The 20,860-nt window shown below is 41.8% G+C and overlaps 1 protein-coding gene across 6 annotated transcripts in view; it reads left to right on the top strand.

Annotated features, from left to right (window-relative positions):
• LOC310915189 (protocadherin alpha-2-like) overlaps window positions 1–19,522 on the top strand; it is a 126,407-nt gene extending 106,885 nt beyond the window's left edge. For 4 of the 6 annotated variants that reach the window (XM_083871896.1, XM_083871898.1, XM_083871897.1 and 1 more), the window contains exon 4: window positions 15,828–19,522. In XM_083871896.1, the coding sequence (XP_083728022.1) occupies window positions 15,828–16,138 (311 nt within the window). In that variant the 3' untranslated portion in view covers window positions 16,139–19,522. The remainder of the gene's footprint in view (window positions 1–15,827) is intronic. The other 2 variants (XM_083871900.1, XM_083871899.1) reach the window with 2 other exon arrangements.
• The last annotated feature ends 1,338 nt before the right edge of the window (window positions 19,523–20,860 follow it).

Genomic DNA, 20,860 nt, shown 5'->3' with positions numbered 1-20,860 from the left:
TCAGCGTTTTTCTATCTTAATGCAGCTTTTCTTACTGAGCCCAAAGCAGAATTACCTGGAGGAGCAGCAGAAAACCTGCAGAGCTTTGTGATAGAGTGAGGATTAGGAGGCAGGAAATGGGTGATTCACTCTGGCTTCTGAAGACGGGCATGAAATCAAAGCTGCAGGCAGGAGTGGGAGCGATATTTGGGAGGAGTATGAACTGATTCCTAAGTTATTTATAGAGGGGGAAGAGTGGGTTTTGCCTTAAGAAAGCTCTGCAGGTCTGGATGCAGTTGCAGACATATTTGTACAAACAGGAGAGTTGGGGTGGAAGGAGAAACAGAAGATTTCTGCTATGTCCTTGGATTAATGAGTTTATCTGAGCTTCCTTAGTAAGGGTGAAGCCACCCCACTTAGCACCACTTGCTGTATTTTGGTGAAAGTCTGAGGCCCTGAAGAGAGCAGCTGAGCAATTAACACAATATTTTCAGTAGCTGCAAACAGTTGTTTTGTTGTCATATTATTGGCTTTCCCTCTCACTTCTTTCTTTGTGTTCGTATCTCTAAAAAATATGTGGCAAGAAAAAGCTCTGGGTCCTGCAAAAAAAAAAAAAAAAAAAGAGTAAAGCCATCATAATTAATTGTTGTCAATTGATTCTCTCAGATATGAAAAGTTGTATCCCTCATATCAGTAGAAGCATAGAATCACAGAATGGTTTGGGTTGGAAAGGACCTAAAGCTCATCCATTTCCAAACCCCCTGCCATGGGCAGAGACCTTCCACTGTCCCAGGCTGCTCCAAGCCCCAGTGTCCAACCTGGCCTTGGACACTTCCAGGGATCCAGGGGCACCCACAGCCTCTCTGGGCTCCCTGTGCCAAGGCCTGCCCACCCTCACAGGGAAGAATTTCTCCTGTAACCTATTTTCCCCCTATTTCAGTTTTAATCCATTCCCCCTTGTCCTATCACTACAGTTCCTGATGCAGGGTCTCTCTCTGATGTTTGCTCTTGAGCCTAAGTATTTGTCCTTTCTCCAGGTATTGTCCCTGCCTGAAGACTGACACTTAAAGAAATTGGCAGATCGGCTCAAGCACAGAGATAAAAATCTGTTTGCCTGTTCACTGAGTTGTTTCGATAGAGATGCAAATTGGGTGATTGCTGAGGCAAAAATGGTCCATAGCTGCTTGTGGAAAATCTGCAGGCATGATTATCTTGTTTTTTCGAGAAGGGGTATTAAATATTCGTGCTAGTTTCAGGAGATATGCACACATGTTTTTGGATATGAAATTGTGTGCGTCCCTGGTGAGTAGGATGAACTAGATCAACCAGAGCATTTCAAAGCATCCTTTTGCTGTCTCTCCTCCTCGGTACAGAGAATATCTGCTTTGACTGCACTTCCTCGAGCCTCGAAGCCGCTGCAGAAATTCCAGCCACTGAGCAGCTGCGTGTATGCTTGAATGAAGTGTGTGCTGTTCCATGTGTCAGCAGGAAGGGATATAAATAGAGCTTTTTTCTCCTTGTTGTCATGGTCTGTGTTTCCGCTGGCTACCCCGAGCTATTTCTTCTTCAAGTCTGGTGGAAAGGGAATACAGTGATGTTTGGTGCTGCAGTTGTGGATCATAGAGAGCATATGAAGCAATTTAAGGGTTGCAGCCATTTACACCTAGAGCTCAGTGGGCCAGGGCACATCAGGATTAATGAATGGCAGCTCTTGCTGCTGTCCAGACAATTTGGCTGCAGAAGTTTTGGGTTTTTTTAAATTTTTTCCCTTCCCTTTCCAGTGAGAGAATATATTGAAATAGCTGAAAAAAATTTCCATTTTTTATGGAGCTGTCAGGTTGTACAGTGTGAGGATGAAGCATTTTTGGCTTTGTGCTCCCCTTCTGACAATGTGCCAGTCTTCACCTTTGCAGTGCAGTTGCCAACTCAGACATCAAAGCTGAGACCTGACTCCACAGTCCAAGAAAAGCAAGGAGCCACTGGAGAGGGTCCAGTGGAGGCCACAAAGATGATGAAGGGTCTGAAGCATCACTTTGATAAGGAGAGACTGCAGAAGCAGGGCCTGTTTAGTCAGGAGAAGACTGAGAGAGGATCTCATTGATGCACATAAATATCTCCAAGGGATGTCAGAGGATGGTGCCAGACTCTTTTCAGTGGTGACAGGACAAGGAGCAATGGCCATAAACTAAAACACAAGAAGTATCAGCTCAACATGAGAAGAACTTCATTACATTAAGGTGGCAGAACAGTGGAACAGGCTGCTCATGGAGGTCAGGGAGTCTCCCTCTCTGGAAACATTCCAACCTCACCTGGACATGTTCCTGTGTCACCTGCTTCAGGTGCTGCTGCCTTGGCAGGGGGGTTGAGGTGGATGGTCTCCAGAGGTCCCTTCCAATCCTAAAAAATTCTGCGACAGCACCCACACAGCTACTTCCAGATACAGGGTTGATAAAGTAAGATGCCCTTTCCTCCATCACATCACCTTTTAGTGGTGGGACTAAAAAGATATTGGGAAAGTAGACTCTGATGTGTAAAATTTAGAAGTCAGTCACCACCTCAAGAATTGCAGAAACTCAAAACAAATGACCCAGTTTTGTATTAGTGTGGACACATGTAATACACACAATTACAACAGGAAAATGAAAGTGTAAAGTTTAATTCAGTTTTAAAATAGTTTTAAAATATTCTACAGGTGGATTCCACCAGATGGCAAATTAAAATTCTCTTTGAAGTGAAGATTCAAGAAGCAATAACATCACCTTTTAGCCTTTATGAACACTAAGATTTTTAAATGTTTCTATTCTTTGACAGCTCGTCCTAGTTACCTGAGCATATGACACATTTCCTGGAAGGAAAATAACTATGCTATCAATCCAGATACAGTCTGTCCTTGATTTTTTCCCTGCCTATTCATTTAAACGGATCACAAGTAAAAGAAATTTTCTCCAATTTAACCAGGGTAGGATTTTTTCCTAAGTCAGCCTCCATTAAGCAATAATGAGGAAACAAAGTTAATTTCCCCTTCTTTGCTCTCAGATACCCATTTTACATCCATTACAATCAATGTGTAATAATTAATTTCCCAGATTTGATCTTCCTGTTCATATCAAGCCAGTTCTTCCATTTTTAATATTTCCTTCAGAAAAGTGAAATGGAAGGAATATTAAATAAATAAGTTTTGGATGTTTTACTACAACTATTTGAGCCTTTCTTGAAAGAGAGTTCATTAACAAATGAGCAGTGTTTAATGTAAAGCATCATTTTATGTGGAAAGATAAGTCTGAGCCATTTCTCCAATTGTTCCATTGAGAGAACAATTCTTGCCTTGATGCATGACTGGGGATATAAAACGAAAATCAAAATATTGAAATACAAAGCATATAATTTACTAACTTTTACACTGGGATTATGAGTGGTCTGTTCTGAAATGGTTATAGTGATGAAGTGAGATAGCTCTACCCATTTTTTTGTGTATTAGACTTCAAAGAGCCTCCCAGAATTAATACTCACCATCTGATGAATATTTAAGAAGGTGTAGTCTAAGAGACAAGTCACAAAGGCAGCTGCAGCTGTTAAAGTGCCTTTTGCAAAATCCATTTCGAGCAACTGCCAAATTTGATCTTAGCTTTACTTAGGTAAATGTACCTTCATATTCTCTAGCTGTGTATCATCCCCCCATAAGTTTTCTTTTCATTAAGTTTATTTTGTTTCAGTATTACGTGGTCTTTACAGCACATCACTCAGCAGTTTGTGATTTCAATTTGTGTGACCAAGTAGAGTACCTGACCAAGCTAGGAGGTTCATAAACACATTTAAATGGGATTTTAACAACCATCCGAAGCTGGGGCTTGATATTTGGTACATTTGCATGCAGAATTACATTTATAAAAATGCTTTGAAAAACTAATTCATCATATGGTTCAGTTTTGAGAGGACACCTTTAGCTGCAGCAGAAGACAAACAGGAGGTTTGGCTCCCTGGTCCAGCAGGTCCAGACTTCCAGAGCAGACAGGCAGGTTCATCCCATCAGCACCAAAAAATCTGCTTTAAAGAGTTAAAGGCCCAGATAATTCTCAATTATCATAACACCTGGATTTACCTACCCCTTGAGAAAAAAATCCTCCAAATGTGGGCCTTGCAAGCACTTGAAAGAGCAAAACTATTTCTGCAGTAGGAGAAGGGATGTGGGGAGTCTTTGCAAGGTCACCTCCATTTTCTTCTCGAAGAATGTTTAAAGGATTCTGAAAAAGAGAGAAATTATGTAGCGTGCTTATCCAGGGGGCTTATCATATTGTATTAGCACTTAGTCATCACATTTAATTAAGATTCCTTTTTAACTGATGTGGAATATTATTAGCTCCATTCATCCCATATCAGTAAAAAGGGATAATAATGGGATGTGATGCTAACAGGAGATGATAGGAAGCTGCTAATATGACATATATATTGTGGAAGGGAAAGAGTGCTGTGACTGCCAGAGTCTGTTTTGAGGCCTTTGATGTCTTCAGTTTTACAGCCCCATTTTGTGGAAGGTATTACAGTGACAGACATCTTTTAGGGCAGGTTGCTGGCTAACAGCCATGTTGGAGGGAATCAAAATAGGCATTGGTTAGTATTTAGTTAATTGGCTTTCAGAGGAGAAGTTTGCAGAGGTTTAGTGATGAACTAGTCAAAGTAGGTCAGCTAAAGGATTTTGTAGGTCTAAATTAATTTTGTTTATCTGTATGATATAGTTTACTTTTAATATTATGAAATCAGCTGGGGATAACACAATCAAACTAAATTAAAAATTAATAGTACCCTTTATTCTCCTTCATAAATAGAGAAAAGACCAGTTTCAGGTTTCATCCATAAACTACTGGTAAAATTATCCCTTTATTTGAGATCAGAGCCAGAGGGAGCCAGGGAACAGGTGTCAGCTCTGAGGTTCTGAGCCACCTCCAGCCTCTGAGAGACAAAGAACTGCATTTCCCACTGTCTGAAGCTTTATGTGTTTGGGGGTTTTTAAAAGAATATCAAAGCAGAAAGCTTTACTCTGTAATCATCTGGCCTGGAGATTGCAGTGGGTTGGGCTGCTGGGGTGAGAGCCCAAGAGGAATGATTGAAGTCTGTAAGTTAAACACAGAGGATGAAGAAAGAAAGAAAGAAAGAAAGAAAGAAAGAAAGAAAGAAAGAAAGAAAGAAAGAAAGAAAGAAAGAAAGAAAGAAAGAAAGAAAGAAAGAAAGAAAGAATTAACTCTAAGACCATTTCTCATGTCTCCCAGCTCCATTACTATCCTATCCTCTCCAAATGGTGAAGCTTACACATTCATTCATGTTTAAAATAGATGCCTCTAAGATCACTGACAAAAATGTGTCCCTTTTTCTTTCACTACCGCTTCAAGCACCCAATTAGTTGGTTAAAATTAGATTCTGCTTTGAAAGGCTAAAATTGATGCTTCAGGTTTCCATAGTTACTGTCTTTCTATTAATTGTGCTCAGTTAAGTACTGGGGATTCTCTCTTGCTTCTCCCACTTGGTTTTGGGGGCTGTGCTGGACTCTGCTGTTTGTGCACCTTTGTTACATTACTATTTGTGTAGTAATGGGCACTGTGCTCAGGTGAGGGTACCTGTGGAAGGTTTTCAAAGCATAGAGACTGTTAATTGATAAAGTTTTGTTGAGGGGAAGCAGGAGGGAGGGACTGAATTCACGTCAATTCTTTTAACAGGGGTCACTCCCCGAGATGGACACAAAAACCCCCAATCTAAGCCTGTCCAGGAAATCACAGAATCACAGAGTCATGGAATGGCCTGGGTTGGAAAGGACCTTAAAGATATTGTTCCTACTCCCCCCGCTGCAGTGGGCAGGACACATTCCACTGTCCCAGGCTGCTCAGAGCTCCATCCAGCCTGGCCTTGGACACCTCCAGGGATCCAGGGGCAGCCACAGCTGCTCTGGGCACCCTGTGCCAGGGCCTGCCCACCTTCACAGTAAAGGATTTTTTTCTAATATCCAGTCTAAACCTATTCTCTGTCAGTTTGAAGCCATTACCCTTGTCCTGCCACTCCAGGCCCTTGTAAATAGAAATCCAATACTAGAACATTTAATCCTGTCTTCCTTCCTTTTAAGTAACCTGAGATATTCCTTCTTTGGGGATCAATCACAGCCGGGCTTTGAGATGGGTGCTGGGGCAGAAGGTGGCTGTAGGCAGGAGTCCAGGTGGATCCTGAATCACCCCATAGAAGCAGAGTGGCCTCCAGTGGCAGGAGATGCCTGGAAAAAAAAGCACGTCTGTGCTCTGGATTCGGTTCAGCAGCGCATCCAGCAGAGAGCAAGGGGAGGAGGGGGCTGGCTGGCTGCAGGGCACTGTTACAGGCTCCAGCAGCAGCCAGGAAATGCTTCCTCCTCTTCACCTTCACAGCAGGATTTATGATGCTCAGTGAGCCCGTTGTCTGTCACATAAAAGAACTTGTATGTTAGATTTATTTTTTTAAAATTTAAATTTGACAGAAGACAGTAACCAGAATTTGCTTTCCATAATATAATTTAAGCAGTGCACAGACACGTTTTGTCCTCCCGAAATTCAGGGCTTTGTTTTCTGCAGTGTTTTTTGCTGTCTTTACAATATTTCATGTCCTTATGTAACAGAGGCAAACCCCACCCACAGCAACAGCCTCCTGAAAATGGTTCGAGTGCCATCCCCACTCCTGGTCACATACAAAAGACGTGAGCCACGAAGCTGAAGATCTTTGAAGATCTGACTCAAAGTCCATCTTTTTGGGATGTGTTACCAAGCACTTCTAAAATCAGCCTTCAGCAGAGGTCTGGACTTCTGCTTGCTGCTCTAGTCATTCAGTTCAGGGCATTTAAGGACATTTAATTAGGGCATTTAAGCTACATAGCACCTGGTTTGACATAATAGCAAAAAAAGCCTTTCCTTTGTGGTATCCAGACCAACCCACCACAGATCTCAGGGGAACATTGTCCTCAGGCACTGCCCACACCCTTCCCAGGTACTGAAGGGCAGAGTAGTTCCCCCAGCTCCAATTTCCATTTTCCTGCATTATTCACTGCTCTTCACCTTACTGCTTGCATTAAAACAAGGCAGAATGGCTGGTGCTGTAACTGCCCACCCTGCATTAAAAGCACATTTATAAGATGAAAAGAATTCTGGTTTTTTTTTTAATATATATTTTTTGTTTGTTTGTTTGTTTGTTTTTGGGTTTTTTTGTGTGCGGGTGGTTTTTTTGTTGTTGTTGTTTTTGTTTTTGTTTGTTTTTTGGGGGGTTTTTTGGGGGTTTTTTTTTTGGTTTTTTGATTAAAAACAAACACTGTGAGCCTGCAGACATAGGAAAATACCCCCCCAAATGTATTTTTTTAATATTGCAGGAGTAATGTCTCTCCAATCACCTCTTCATGCAACACAAACATTCAATGCTGCATCCCTCCAGGCCCAACATTCAATTAGAGATAAAAAGATGATAAGGAACACCCTGGATGTGTGCACATGCAGTCTCAGGGATGCAACAGATTAACCCTCAGTTTGGGGAGGAAGGGTTAAAATTCAACCTGTGGGAGCAGGGCTGGGCATAAGTACAGCAGTAGAAGGATATTACCTGAAAAAGTCGGAATTTTTATGGGAATAAAAGCATTTTTTAGCCAAAGAAGAGTGAGAGGGGTTGCAGAGCCCATGCTCTGCGGGAAGCCATTTACCCTGGGCTGTGTTCTGGCCACAGCAGGCTGTGGTAGCAGGCAAATCAAATTATGCTTTCACATATCTCAAAGTGTGCTGGCAGAGCTATTGGATAGCTGAGACAATTCCTTTAATGCAGCTATGTAAGATTGGTTTTTTATAATGAGGTAAATAATCTCTGTTTGAATTAATTGTCGGTGTCAGCGTGGCCAGTGTGAGCTGGAAGTGACCTCAGTGCCCACCCCCTGCTTTGTGCTGGATGTTGGAGCAGTAGGGGGTTACAAATCTCCCACAACATGTGTGCTATAATTACCCTCTTTAATGGTACTGACTTTAAACCCAAGCACTGGATTAAAGCTACAGGCTCCTTGGTGGGAACAAGTTTCCATTTTGTTCATTCCTCCTGGTTCATTAATGCAGAGCAGGTCAAAGAGATGGGAGGGCAGAGGGTGAGAATTATTTGGATTTTTGTTTAATATTCCAATTTGAAGAAGTTATTAGAGATGGCTGGGATTGTTTGGCAAAGGGATAGTTAAACTGCTTCAGTTTTGTTCTGATTGAACAGTTTTTTTGTCTTTCAGTTCTATTTCTGTCATCTTATCATGCTGATGATGGATTTTTATTCGCTGCTTTTTTATTTATTTATTTTTTTGGATTGAGTTTTTGGTTTGTTTTATTTTTCAGAAAAAAAGAGAAAGATTAAATGGGCTTTTTAATCCCAAAAAGGCTTAGGGATGATCAGTGAAGCCAGAATGTCCGCAGAGATCCTCCAAATGACACAGAGAGGGTTTTTCTGTGCATGCTGTTTGCATTGGATGTGCTGTTTCAGACTCTTTATCATGGTGAATATTCATTAAGCCTGCCAGAGGCAGAAGCTGCAGTCAGTACAGCATCAGCAGAGGAGGCAGGGAAGAGAGAAATCAGGTTAATGACTAGCTTTCCCTGCAATTTGCTTCCTGCTTATTGCCTCATCTCAGTTTTAAACAAATTCATTTAATTAATGTGTTTTGCTGCTTTGACCTGCGGACAGAAGGGGCTGTGATTAATGATGGGGTATTCCGAGTCTTACAGTGGCTTTAGCCTGCATGTTCTGCTGTCTAGAAAAAGAGCACTGAAAAATATTTCCTTTATATCTAATATTAATGGAAGTTTCTATTTACAGCTTTTATCTAAAATATTTTCTAATTCCATGAGCTACCAAAATTTTAAAGGCAGGGACAAAGTGGTGAGTGGGGAGGGGTGGAACAGAGGGAAAACAAGCTGCTGTCTTGGCTGAGCACGTCACACCGTCAAAGATGTCTCTGCAGGCAGACAGAGCTGCACAGAAATGCTTTCCTCTTCTCCCCCTTGAGCAGGGGCACATCTGTTCTAACATGAGTTAGCCCTCTTCTGACAAAGGTTCTTTGAGAAAGCAGCAGAGGCATAGGAGGGAGAGATGTTCCTGACACTCAGGATATATGGGCAGCTCGCATTATGGAAAGTGAGCACCACCTGTTCTCAGTAAACACCAGATTGGAGCTGTGGGGCTATGCAGGGTCAGGGGAAACCATGTGGCCTCCCCAAAAGCAAGAAAAACGTCAGTGAGATACAAGCTGCAGGCCTGATGAGATAGTCCAGACCTGATGGGATATTGATTCCTGGGCTGAGTGATGGGATGTTCTGTGAGCAGACATTTTGCCCCAAATTTATGAGACATCTCAATTTCAGACTGTTTGTACCCATCGCTCAGCATTACCTTTCAGCTTGGATGGTTTTACAAGCTGATGAAAGCCAGCCCTTCAATTGAGTGAATTTGCAAATTTCACATCTGAAAAGACAGCACCTTAAATCTCAGTGACAGACCTGTACTTCAGAGTTCTGCACCAGAGGTTCTGAGCTGTCCTGGTGTCATTGCTGTCATAACTAAAATGTGGCCTTTTAAGGGGTGGAAATGCAGAAACCTTAGGAATTTGGCTGCACTTCCTCAGGCATTTTTGGACAGAAGATACCAATGCCTATCTAAGTGAAAATCCCGTGAAAGGATTAGGGCTGAGGAAGTTGCAAACAGTTGCACAGGATTTTTTGTGGCTGCCACCATTTAAAGAGATTAGTTTCAAACTTCTTCTTTTTTCCAAAATACATGGCATGGTCATTAGTACAACACCTGCTGAGCCATGGTGCTGCTTACCTGGCTCCTGAGGGTAGAATTCAGCTCCTTTTTCACTAGCTACCCAAAAGTTAGCTGTCTCCAGTAGAGAGAGGAGAGGAACAAAGAAAATCTGGATTTTTTTTTTTTTTAACAGAATCATTTAGGTTGGAAAATACCTCCAAGATCAAGTCCAACCTTTGACTGATCACCTTGTCAACCAGAGCAGAGCACTGAGTGCCATGCCCAGTCATTTCTTCAACACCACCAGGAATGGGGACTCCACCACCTCTCTGAGCAGCTTCTCCCAATGCTTGACAGCCCTTTCTGTGAAAAAATTCTTCCTAATGTCCAACCTGAATCTCTCCTGGTGCAGCTTAAGGCCATGTCCTCTTGTCCTGCCACTGGCTGCCACAGAGATTGATCCCCACCTGGCTACAACCTCCTCTCAGTGAGTTGTAGAAAGCAAGAAAGTCTCCAGAGTGATAAGGTCTCCAATACCTCTTAAACCAAGCATTTAAACCAGGTGGCTTTTACTGCCTTCTCAGGGTGCCTGTCTGTTTATAGACCACAGCATGAATGAAATTAGACATGGTAGATTGGATGTCTACATTTCTGGTGGCTGGATTTAGGGAAGGGGTGTCTAACTCTGTGAGAAAAAGAGATGTAGGTGCCTACAGTTACTACAGGTTAAATTTTAGGGGCCTGGTTCCTGGTGTCTGAGAATGGGTACCTCTGAAAAACCTCTGTGCTGAGAGCAGGACTGCCTGGAGCAGGCAGGAGAGGAACCCTGAGGGCACACAGCTCACCTGCAGCCTGCTCCCTTTCTGGAATCTTGGAGACTGTGACATCCACCCAGAATCCTGAAATGCATTGGGTTGGAAGGGACCTTAAAGCTCATCCAGTTCCAACCCTGCCATGAGCAGGGGCACCTTCCAGTATCCCAGGGTGCTACAAGCCCCATCCAGCCTGGCCTTGGACACTTCCAGGGATCCAGGAGCAGCCACAGCTTCTCTGGGCAAACATGACCCTCTATATCTGACACTGTGTAGGAAATCAGGTGTTTCAGAGCAATTAGGGCTTGTTGAACCAGTGCCTATTAACTGGGGTTTTCATGTTTTTCAAGTCCTGTGAGAGGTAGAGGCCTACAGTACATGACCATTAAATGCCTCTGGAAGAGAAAAAACATTAGGTGTGCACCATACTCTATTCCCTCCAGCTTTCAGATAGGTTATTTGAGGATATGGAGGTTGTTTTCTGTGAAGTCTGCCTGTGCACTTCAGACAGCAGTCACGGGATGGAAAAAGAAGTACTTTGAAAGACAGCCTAGAAGTCTTTTCATGCCAGCTAAATATGTGACCTACTCAGTGCAGAGTCTCTGCTGGTCTGGGTTCCATTTAAAGTCTACTGAGACAGTTGTATTTTGGTGAGAGTAGGAAAGGGATGGGGTGAAAAGTTCATCTCCCGTTTTAGCTTGCAGACGCACAGGCAAAGAAGCATCAGGACCTGCAGGTGCAGCCTAGATTTTGGGTTCTGCTGCATGCAAGCATTTAAAAATTTAATTATTTGGTCATTGAACATGAACTCTGAAGTATTTCTGGAGAATAAAAGAAAAGGTCCAAAGGAATCTTATAAATTACCCCAGGAAATGACCAGACTCTGGGCTTTTATGTATGAACTCTGGCAACCCCCCTGTCTAGCTGTATGAAGAAAAGAAGTGTAATGTTTTAAATTAAGTGTTATAAATATAACCAGGGGGTTTGTTTTATTTGAATTTTCCTCTAAGTTTAACAAACAAATTTGAAGCATTCAATTAAAGATGCAGGAAATACGCAAGAGAAGTACAGCTAATCTCATTAAATGTAAAATGACACATAAGTAGAAAGCTTTTGTTGTTGAATCCCTGCTGATAAGAAACAGAAGAGACATTTAAGGAAGCTTTGGAAACTAGGTAGTAAATGACATTTATCCTTGATCTGAAATGCCTAAACATACAACTTTGTTAGTATAGCTGAACTGTGACCTTCCAGCCTGCCAATACAGATAAACAGACATCTTTTCAGGTAAATCACACAGAAGAGAAATTTCTGAGGACTGGAGAAGCCCCTCTTGTAGGAAATTATGGCTATTAACTCAGTAGATTCTCTATGTCTCTGTCTTTTTGTATGCAAGCTCTCCACACAGCAGTAAGAATCATTAGTTTCCTTTGGTTTAGTGAGTATTAAGGAGTATTAAAATGCTTGGTTTGTATGGACAACAAACATATTCAGGGGCTGGGACAAAACCAGACATAAGTGCAAGCAAACCCCCATAGTCTGACAGAATTCTGATTCCAGGGTAGGTGTGATGGACTTGTTATGTTTGGATGCATGAAGTCAGATGTTTTTGTGATAAATATTACTGACTTCAGCTGGAGAGTTGATTTGCTTAGGCAGAACCAAATTAAAGGGTAAGTTTCCTGCTCTGAATTAGATTTCAGTAGTGCAGATGTGTATGTGCACCCCATTAGTCTGGCAGGAGGTTTCTTGCAGGGGATTTTTTATCTCAGGGTTACCCTGGGTTCTTGCACTTCTTGCATGTTACTGTATTTGTGTGGTGAGATGGACAACATGAAGTCACTCTCCTTGTCCCATGTCCTGTGTTCAGCCTAATAAGTTGATCAGAGGACTGGAGCAGGTCTCCAGGAAAGGCTGAGAGAATTAGGATTGCTCAGCCTGGAGAAGAGAAGCTTCAGGGTGACGTAGATGCCTCTTCCAGTACCTGAAGGGAAGGTACAAGAAAGATGGAGAGAGACTATTTAGAAGGGCCTGGAGTGACAGGACAAGGGGAATGGCTTCAAACCTACAGAGAGTAGCTTTAGATTAGAGATTAGGAAGAATATAAGATACATGTGGTGAGGCCCTGGCCCAGGTTCCCCAGAGAAGCTATGGCTGCCCCATCCCTGGAAGTATTTAAACCAGGTTGGATGGGACTTGAAGCCACCTGGTCTAGTGGAAGGTGTCCCTACCCACAGCATGGGGTGGAAACTGGATGATATTTAGGGTCCCTTCCAACACAGGCCATTCTATCATTTTATGTTTCTATGCTCAAAATGGCACAGCCATGCCCTGCAGTTCCAGCTGTGCTGTGCTGGCCCGGCAGCCCACAGAGTGTTCTCACCCTGAGCTCTTCAAAGTAATTTTTCTACTATTCTCTGCTACAGGGTTCTCACCAGACAGAGCAAGGGTGGGTCAAACATGATTTGAGGTCACCTTCAACTGTCTTCTTCCTGCCAGGAACAGAAAAAGAGCATTAGGTCTGAGCCAAAGTTTGGAATGTATATTGTGTGGGCTTGTGGGTAGAAGGAGAGGATTTATCTGTCAAATAGGGCTTAATTTATTATGTGCAATATGAAAGCTCACATTTTTGTTTTGCAGTAGAAAGAGAATTGATTAATAATTTGGAAAAAGGCCAAGACACACATTTTCCATCTTTGTAATTTATCATCTCAGAGGAACGAAAGTGATATAAAAGGTACCTGAACAAAACAGTTTATTAAGCAGAAATGAAAGCTGCTTCATATTAATGTGTTTATTATGAAAGGACTTTCTAGGACATTGTTGTTACTTACAGGAAACATGTAAAAATCTGAAGCTCATAGTTAAGACCGTAGGAAATTTACAGAAAAGCTACAACTGATAAAATAGAGGAACTTTTACATTAATAATAACTTCAGAAAAGCTATTTGAGACTCATGAGGTTAAGGTCACTAAAACAATGTCAGCAGCTCCTGGAAAGAACATAAAGCCAAAGCTTCTTCATAATTAAATCCAATCTTAGGGGGAAAAGATGTGCACAGTGTCTTCTAGATCTTGATTAAATATCACACTGTAAAAACAGTCATGTCGTGTTTGTGTGCCATGGAGGTTCAGAGGTGCTAAAGATTTCATGTACCAAACCTCTTGCATAGATGGGTTCAGAGGTGTGTTTTGTATGCACATTTCTTGGGCTCTGTAACATGGACCTGCTGCATCACTAAAGAAAAGCTTAAAGAGGGAATCCTGCTTCCCAGCCTTGTTAGTTTTGCTGCCAGGCAGGGGAAAGGTCAAGCAGCAAAATGTCTTTTCAGCTTTTGAACCTAAAAGAAGAGCCTTATGTCTGCATGCACCACACCCCATTTATTTCATAAAATAGAAAATTATACAAACAGCGTAAAAGAAGATGGAGGATCATTAAAGAATAAGAAATACAGGGGATGCTGAAGTGAATACAGCATTCTTCATTACAGCAGGGGTACAGAGCAGCCAGTACCAAATGTTTTCTGGCAAAACCTTGAGGATCTCCCTCTAGATTGTCTACTTTGTTTTCTCTTCCTGCCCTCTTTAACCAGCAGGAGATCTAGGACTTCTCAGTTCCTTCTCCCTCATCCAGTGTCCTCATCTCCTCTTCCAAGGGACATGGAGTCCCTCTGAAATGGTTTTCCAGCGCAGTTCCCACCTCCTTCTTTATCCCAAATATCTTTACCTCTTCAGCTGGACAGCTCTGATACATGATGCTGAGACTTAACCAAATCAGTGGTATTGGAATAGTTTGTGTGGTATTGTGAGGATTTGTGTGTGGCTAGGTGTGTTACAAGGGTGAGAGTCCCGTGTTTTGTTACTACACTTTTAGGGTGTAGATAAGAAATTTTCATCTGGTTTAAAGGCTTTAGCATCAGTGCATAAACATTGAGCTTTCCCCTGATCACAGTTGTTTAAACACTTAACATGATACATTAAAATAGATAAGCTGTTCCTATTCAAAATTGGGAGTTATGTAAATGACAACAAATGTTCAAAGTATAAAAGGAAAGAAAACAACCAAGTCTTAAGGCTTTCTCTCATAGGAAAACCTAATTCTGTTGCATTTTATTATGCTCGAAATTTGTCCTTGTCAGAGCAACATACGCAAACATTTCAATCTGATTAACTCAATCTAATAAAAATAATGGAAATAAAATGAAAATTTACCTCATACTGCAAGCCTAAAGCTGGGGGTAGAACTTCACTTTATATTTGCCTATATAAAGTACTGTGATCTAGAGAAAATATCAGGATATTCTATGATTCTGTGAAGACTGTGAATATTTCTGAGACCAGACTGTGCACCCTGATGGAAGCAGTCCTGCGGTACCTGCCCTGGAAATTCAGTTCATTCCTGGTGATGCTCTGGGGCAGTTTCTGCTGCTCAGCCACATTGCATCCCTACCTACAGACCTGCCTGCTGGTTGGCCTCAGGTTCCTCTCTGGGATGACCCAGCTCAGAGTCACACAATGGGTCAGCTCAGACGGGACCACAGTGGCTCATCTGGCCCAACCTCCCTGCTCAAGCAGAGCACATGGCCCAGGATTGCATCCAGATGGTTCTGGAATATCTCCAGTGAGGGGAACCCCACAACCTCTCTGGGCAATCTGTTCACTGCACAGATAAGAAGTTCTTCCTCGTGTTGAGGTGGAACTTCCTGGGCATCCATTTCTGTTACCTCTTGTCCAACCACCAAGCACAGCCTGGCTCCATTCCACCCTCTTGATACCCTCCCTTCTTTCCCTGCATGAGGATTCCTGGACACATCCATGACAGGATGGTTTGCTAAAATATCCACCTGGATGTGCATAATGCCAAGGTTGTCACCCCCTGCCCTGGCCACTCTTCTAACTCTGTCCCTAGAGACTCGACACCCTCAAACACACCCTTTTGCCATGCAATGCACATGCTTGTGTTTCCTGCTATGAAACACTACAATGGGCTGCATCACACTGATCTCTTACTCCAAACACTTCAAAAGCAAAAGATCAAAATGGGATCCAGAGCCTGTTGCACCCAACAGCACATGGAGTGGGTCAGTGCATGTAAACACTGAGCAGACTGGACAAGAGCCAGATGAGATAACCAGATCTGGATAACCCCCAGATGAGCAGCCAGGCAAGCAGGAGTCACTGTAGGCTGAGGCCAGAGCTTTCAAACAAAAAGCTGATGCTGAGTTCTGTGTTTAAAGATGCTTTAAGCTTTTGTTTCTCTTTTGACTTTTTCAGAACCTGAGGCGGGAGAGGTGTCCCCCCCAGTGGGAGCTGGTGTGAACAGCAACAGCTGGACCTTTAAATTTGGACCGGGCAATTCCAAACAAGGTGGTCCTGGTGAGTTGCCAGACAAATTCATTATCCCAGGATCTCCTGCAATCATCTCCATCCGGCAGGAGCCACCAAACAGCCAAATTGACAAAAGTGACTTCATAACCTTTGGCAAGAAAGAAGAGACCAAGAAAAAGAAGAAAAAGAAGAAGGGAAACAAGACTCAGGAGAAAAAAGAAAAGGGCAACAGCACCACTGAGAACAGTGACCAGTGAGAGAGTTATACTGAAAAAACCCTCTTAGCCAGTTTTTGTAATAATGGCAGATTTCTCCTATGTAGCAAATCCCAACTTCTTCCTACTGTTAACAAATTTCCTGTATGTACAGACTTGAGAAAATCAGCAGGAAATTCAGTGTCTGTCTAAATTGCTTAACAGGTTTTGTCTTAAAAGCTTTATTAAGTCTGGTGTTAACTCTTTTTCTCCACTCTGGCTTGTTTTCAGAATCTAAAAAGCAGACACAAGTTTCCTTTCTCCTACGCCGAAAAGGAGAATCTTCACAGTACAGCCAGTGAGAGGTTGGACTCTGCACTGTGGTTCCTGTGCTCCTGTCTTGATGACACTTACAGGACAGGTTTAAAAGTTTTAATGTTGTGCACCCTCTATCTGATTGGAAATATTTGTGTGCAGATGTCAGCTAGGTGATATGAGATCAGATTATAAAATGCAAGAAGAGCTGGTAAATAAGCAACAGAGGAAACACCTAATGAACAAAAATGTTCAAAGATGTTCAGGCTGGGGAGAAAATGCAATGAAAGGAGATGAGCAGACTTGTCAAATCCTGAGAAGTCACTGTGTGGAAATACTGACTCCTATATATGACGTATTGTACACACTGCTTCAAATGAAACCTCACATTTACAGCTCTTTAAGACACCATAAATTATATCTCTTTGCCAATCAAGCCATTGGAAAAATTGTCCCTTAAAGCCCTGCATTACTCTGGTAAGGCTAGCCCTCAGAGAGTAAGAGGGGCTGGGCTGACATCCCAGGAATGTAACTGTGATGCTGTGTGTCCCTATTTCCACATTATTTTGCACATTTTGTCTCTGAGAAGGTCAGAGTTTTTTCCATGACACTTATGCAAAAGAGAGAAAAAAAGTAACATTAACTATGCTATTTGTTATTTGAGATATTTATTTATAAAGAAATATAGCTGTAAATGTAAAAGAAATACGATGCCCTTTAACCCAAACAGAAGTCAATCTAGAGCCATTATAAATTACAATTGCTGCTATTAAAGTGCTTTAGAAAAATTGCCTGAAACATCTGTATTATATCGGCCACTTGCCAATAACAGCTTTATTCTGTCGGGTGACTTGGGGGCTGCCTCTTGCATGTATTAATAAATACAAGAATTTCTTCTCTTTTTTTTTTGCATTACTCTGCACTTTGAATACACCTTTGCAAACAAACTGTCCTAATATGAAGGAAGCAAACTCCTCACACAAATGGATTTACTAACCTGCTAGCTCTGTGCAGTAGCTTGGTGTTACCTCCCACACGACCTTTTCTGAATTTAGTTTTACTTTTCTATGAGATTATGAATTTCTGACCCTACTAACACTCCTTATGTAAAATTCAAGTACTGTATGTATGCTGTATGCTCTTATAAGAATCCTGAAATATTTATTCTGTGCTTGTGTATGTGAATGTCAATGCAACTATTATTAGAGTGGACTTTAAGCTTTACCGTTGAATGTAAATTCATTTATTTCTTTTTTGTACACTTGTGAAAAAGTGGAGTAGTGTTAATTTTTTAAGCCACTGTTGATTATCAGTTCTTTTTGTGTATGAAACACAAGTAAAATATCTTTCTTAAACCAAGCCATGCATGCATTTTGGGATTTATTGGTAAGAATCTGTGAAGCTGAAGTTCTGTGAATTACTAAACCTAAGGGTGTAAATGGGGTATTGAATGTGGTTGAGGATGTTGGTATAAAACCAATACATGTATTTTTAAATAGAATATAGCTGATGAGGGAATACCAAGGAGTTTTCTACATTATTGTACATTCACAGAATAAAGCTCAAGTGTCGTGTTAATTGGAACTGTGTAAGAAACTACATAGCTCTGAAATTTCTAAAGGCCCTTTAATCTAGGATCAAAGAGAACAACTGGATTTCTTGAGACATGTCCTGGATGTTTTAAGTTTCCAAACTGCTGACAGTTCAGAATAGAACAATTCCTATTCATTTTTAAGAACCTGCAGCAAATCTTAAAACATCACAGCAAAGCTCCAATAAAAGAATTCATATCTCAAAGCATGAACCACCAATGGCCTCATGTGGTCTATTTAGAGTTTTCTTTTGTTACCAGTCTTGTTTTACTGGCAATAAAGAGGTGCTACTTGAGAAAGAGAATCCTTGATTCACTTTTAAAGGCTAGACAAGACAAAAAAACCCCTTAAGATTTGGGAAGGGAACTGTTCTCTTATGCAAATGTGCTATGCAAGTACATTTAGATGTGTTTTTTTGGTTTTTTTTTTAATTCGGTGACTAATCCAACAGCTTCCAAAATGTTCATCAACTATAGTTACAGTGGTAGCTTAAACACACAGAAGAATACTGTTGTTTTGCATTCATCATAAAATAGCTGTCTCGATGCCTCTGGCAAAAAAAAAGTAGAAAGATTTAATTCTTACAGGAGTCTTCTACACTTGATCATTTTTAGATTTTAATTGAATATTGGTTTTTCTTTTGAGTGCTTGCATTTTCCCCTATGCAAGCCAGTTCTGACTCATTCATTTTTTATCATTGGCCATACACAGCTGGTTTTCCAAGGCTTGCATCTATTAGAATAAATCAAGAGCTACAGTATATCTCCAAATTGCTGGTTTTAACACAAAATTACATTTACCAATGCTGCCTTTGTTGCAGGTGCTTACTGTATGTTTATGTGCCTTGAGAGACAAAACATAATCTGAAGATAATCATTCCAGCACGATTATCAATGATGATAATCATTCCAGTATGGAGAGCTGAGAGAACAGAGAACAAACTCTCAGAGGAGAGGAGGAGCTCTTGCTGGAATTGTTTGAAACGAGGCTGCACTAGGAGGATATACATTCCACACACTCAGTGTGTTTTCAGAAGATTGAATCGGGTACCTCACCAGATTTTATAAAGATTTCTCCATATTTGAACCCTCTAGACTGGAATGCTGAGATGTCCACGGTGAAATTTGTCAAATTATGCCATTGACATTCTTGATTTGGGGTGTCCAGGAGAAACCCTTGGCAAGAAGGATGTTTGGAGGACCAGGGGTAGGTGGGGGCAGAATCTGCACATTCCACCACAGTTTAAGGGTTACTATTTTAATGCCACACAACAGAAATTGAGAACTGGAAGTGGTGAATGACAACACAAATTAAGAAAAAAAATTTCTTTAATCCTCCTGCTGACAATGAAAGGAGCATGACCAAATACACTGCAGAGTTTACTAACAAGGAAATTACAGTTTTGGGGCCTTTTACCACTTGAACAATTTATGTCTTTCAGAATCCATATATACTTTCTGTGAGCATATTGTCTTTGGAAGTCTGGTTTCTATGCATACAAGATCAATGATGAAAACTATTGGGCTTTTATAACAATAAACCTGAGCTATGTTGTATATTAATTACATCCTGTCATTAAACAAATATCTCATTTTACATTAGGCTTCTAAGGCTTAGTCTTGTGCAGTTTCTTTCTGCTCAGCACATGGGGCATTGCACATCGTACGAGGGGATCTGATTAAAAGTTTTCCAGTCATCTCACATCAGGGGAAGACCATAAACCGCAAATGCATTTCCCAAATTTCAGATATGAAGATCAGTCATGAAATTAATTGCAGGTAGTTTTGATACCTTTTAGAAGCTTCTTTCATTTCTGCTTCTACTTCACCCATTCAAGACCTGCTTGTGTCAATAACTGGGTAAAATAAACCAGGTACAATTTTCCTTCCAAATCCAATTCTCCCCTAGCAGCAGTTTTGTGGATCCTGTGTAAGACAAATATTAAGGAGGGAGCTGAGCCATTTTCCTCATTTGAGTACCAAAGATTGAGCAGGTTCCTCATTTTTGCTGTTGTTTGATTGCTCAGAAACCACTGATTGTTCCTTGACACAGGCACCTTTTTAGGACAGAGCCAAGGGTTCCTGTGTTCTGTTAGGGCTCCTGTAAATACACAGAAATATCACTTCAATCAAAAGTTTGCCTTTGGTAAGTGAGTGCACCCTGAAGTCCTTTGTTTTCTTCCTATACAAGTCTCTGAAGGAGAAAAGAGTGAACAGCTGAGCAATGTTTTGATATCACACATAGCTGGACCTGCATGAAGCAAATGGATACTCTGGAAAGTAGAGCTGAGGGCTCCAAGCACAGCAGTAATAAGTGGTGGGTGTGAAGGGCTTCATGTGGTGGCTGGAATCATATCAGAAGCTGTATTAAGCTCACACATGCCTGAGTGGCTGGCCTGGCTGTACCAAATCTGAGCAGGCAGGGAATGCACAGCACAGCTCTGACAGAATAAATGCTTAATCACATTGAACTGACCTTGTGTGCAGCTTCAACCAGCACGCTATGGAATCGATATTGATAGCATATACATTAATTTTCCATTAGCTCTGGATATGGGGATGCTGTACTCTCTCCTCCTCTGGGTTCATTCCCCTCTCTGTGGATCCCTGGAGGAATCCCTGGAGGATCCAGTGTCACTGCTCTGCATTTCCAGGGTGGGAGGGGGGGTGTATCCACCCTTCCAGACAAAGACAGCCCTACCCCAGGCTCATGCCAGAGTGTGGCCATCAAGGGAGGGGATTCTGCCCCTGTGCTCAGGTGAGACCCCACCTGTAGAGCTGTCCCAGCCCCGGGGCCCAGCACTGCAAGGACCTGGAGCTGCTGGAGCCAGGCCAGAGGAGGCTCCAGGATGAGCAGAGGGATGGAACAGCTCTGCTGG

This window comes from Zosterops lateralis (genome assembly GCF_965231275.1).
Source record: "Zosterops lateralis genome assembly, chromosome: 14".
Taxonomy (NCBI): Eukaryota; Metazoa; Chordata; class Aves; order Passeriformes; family Zosteropidae; genus Zosterops; species Zosterops lateralis.
Note: the sequence above shows the minus strand (reverse complement) of the source record. Positions and strands in the feature narration are given on the sequence as shown.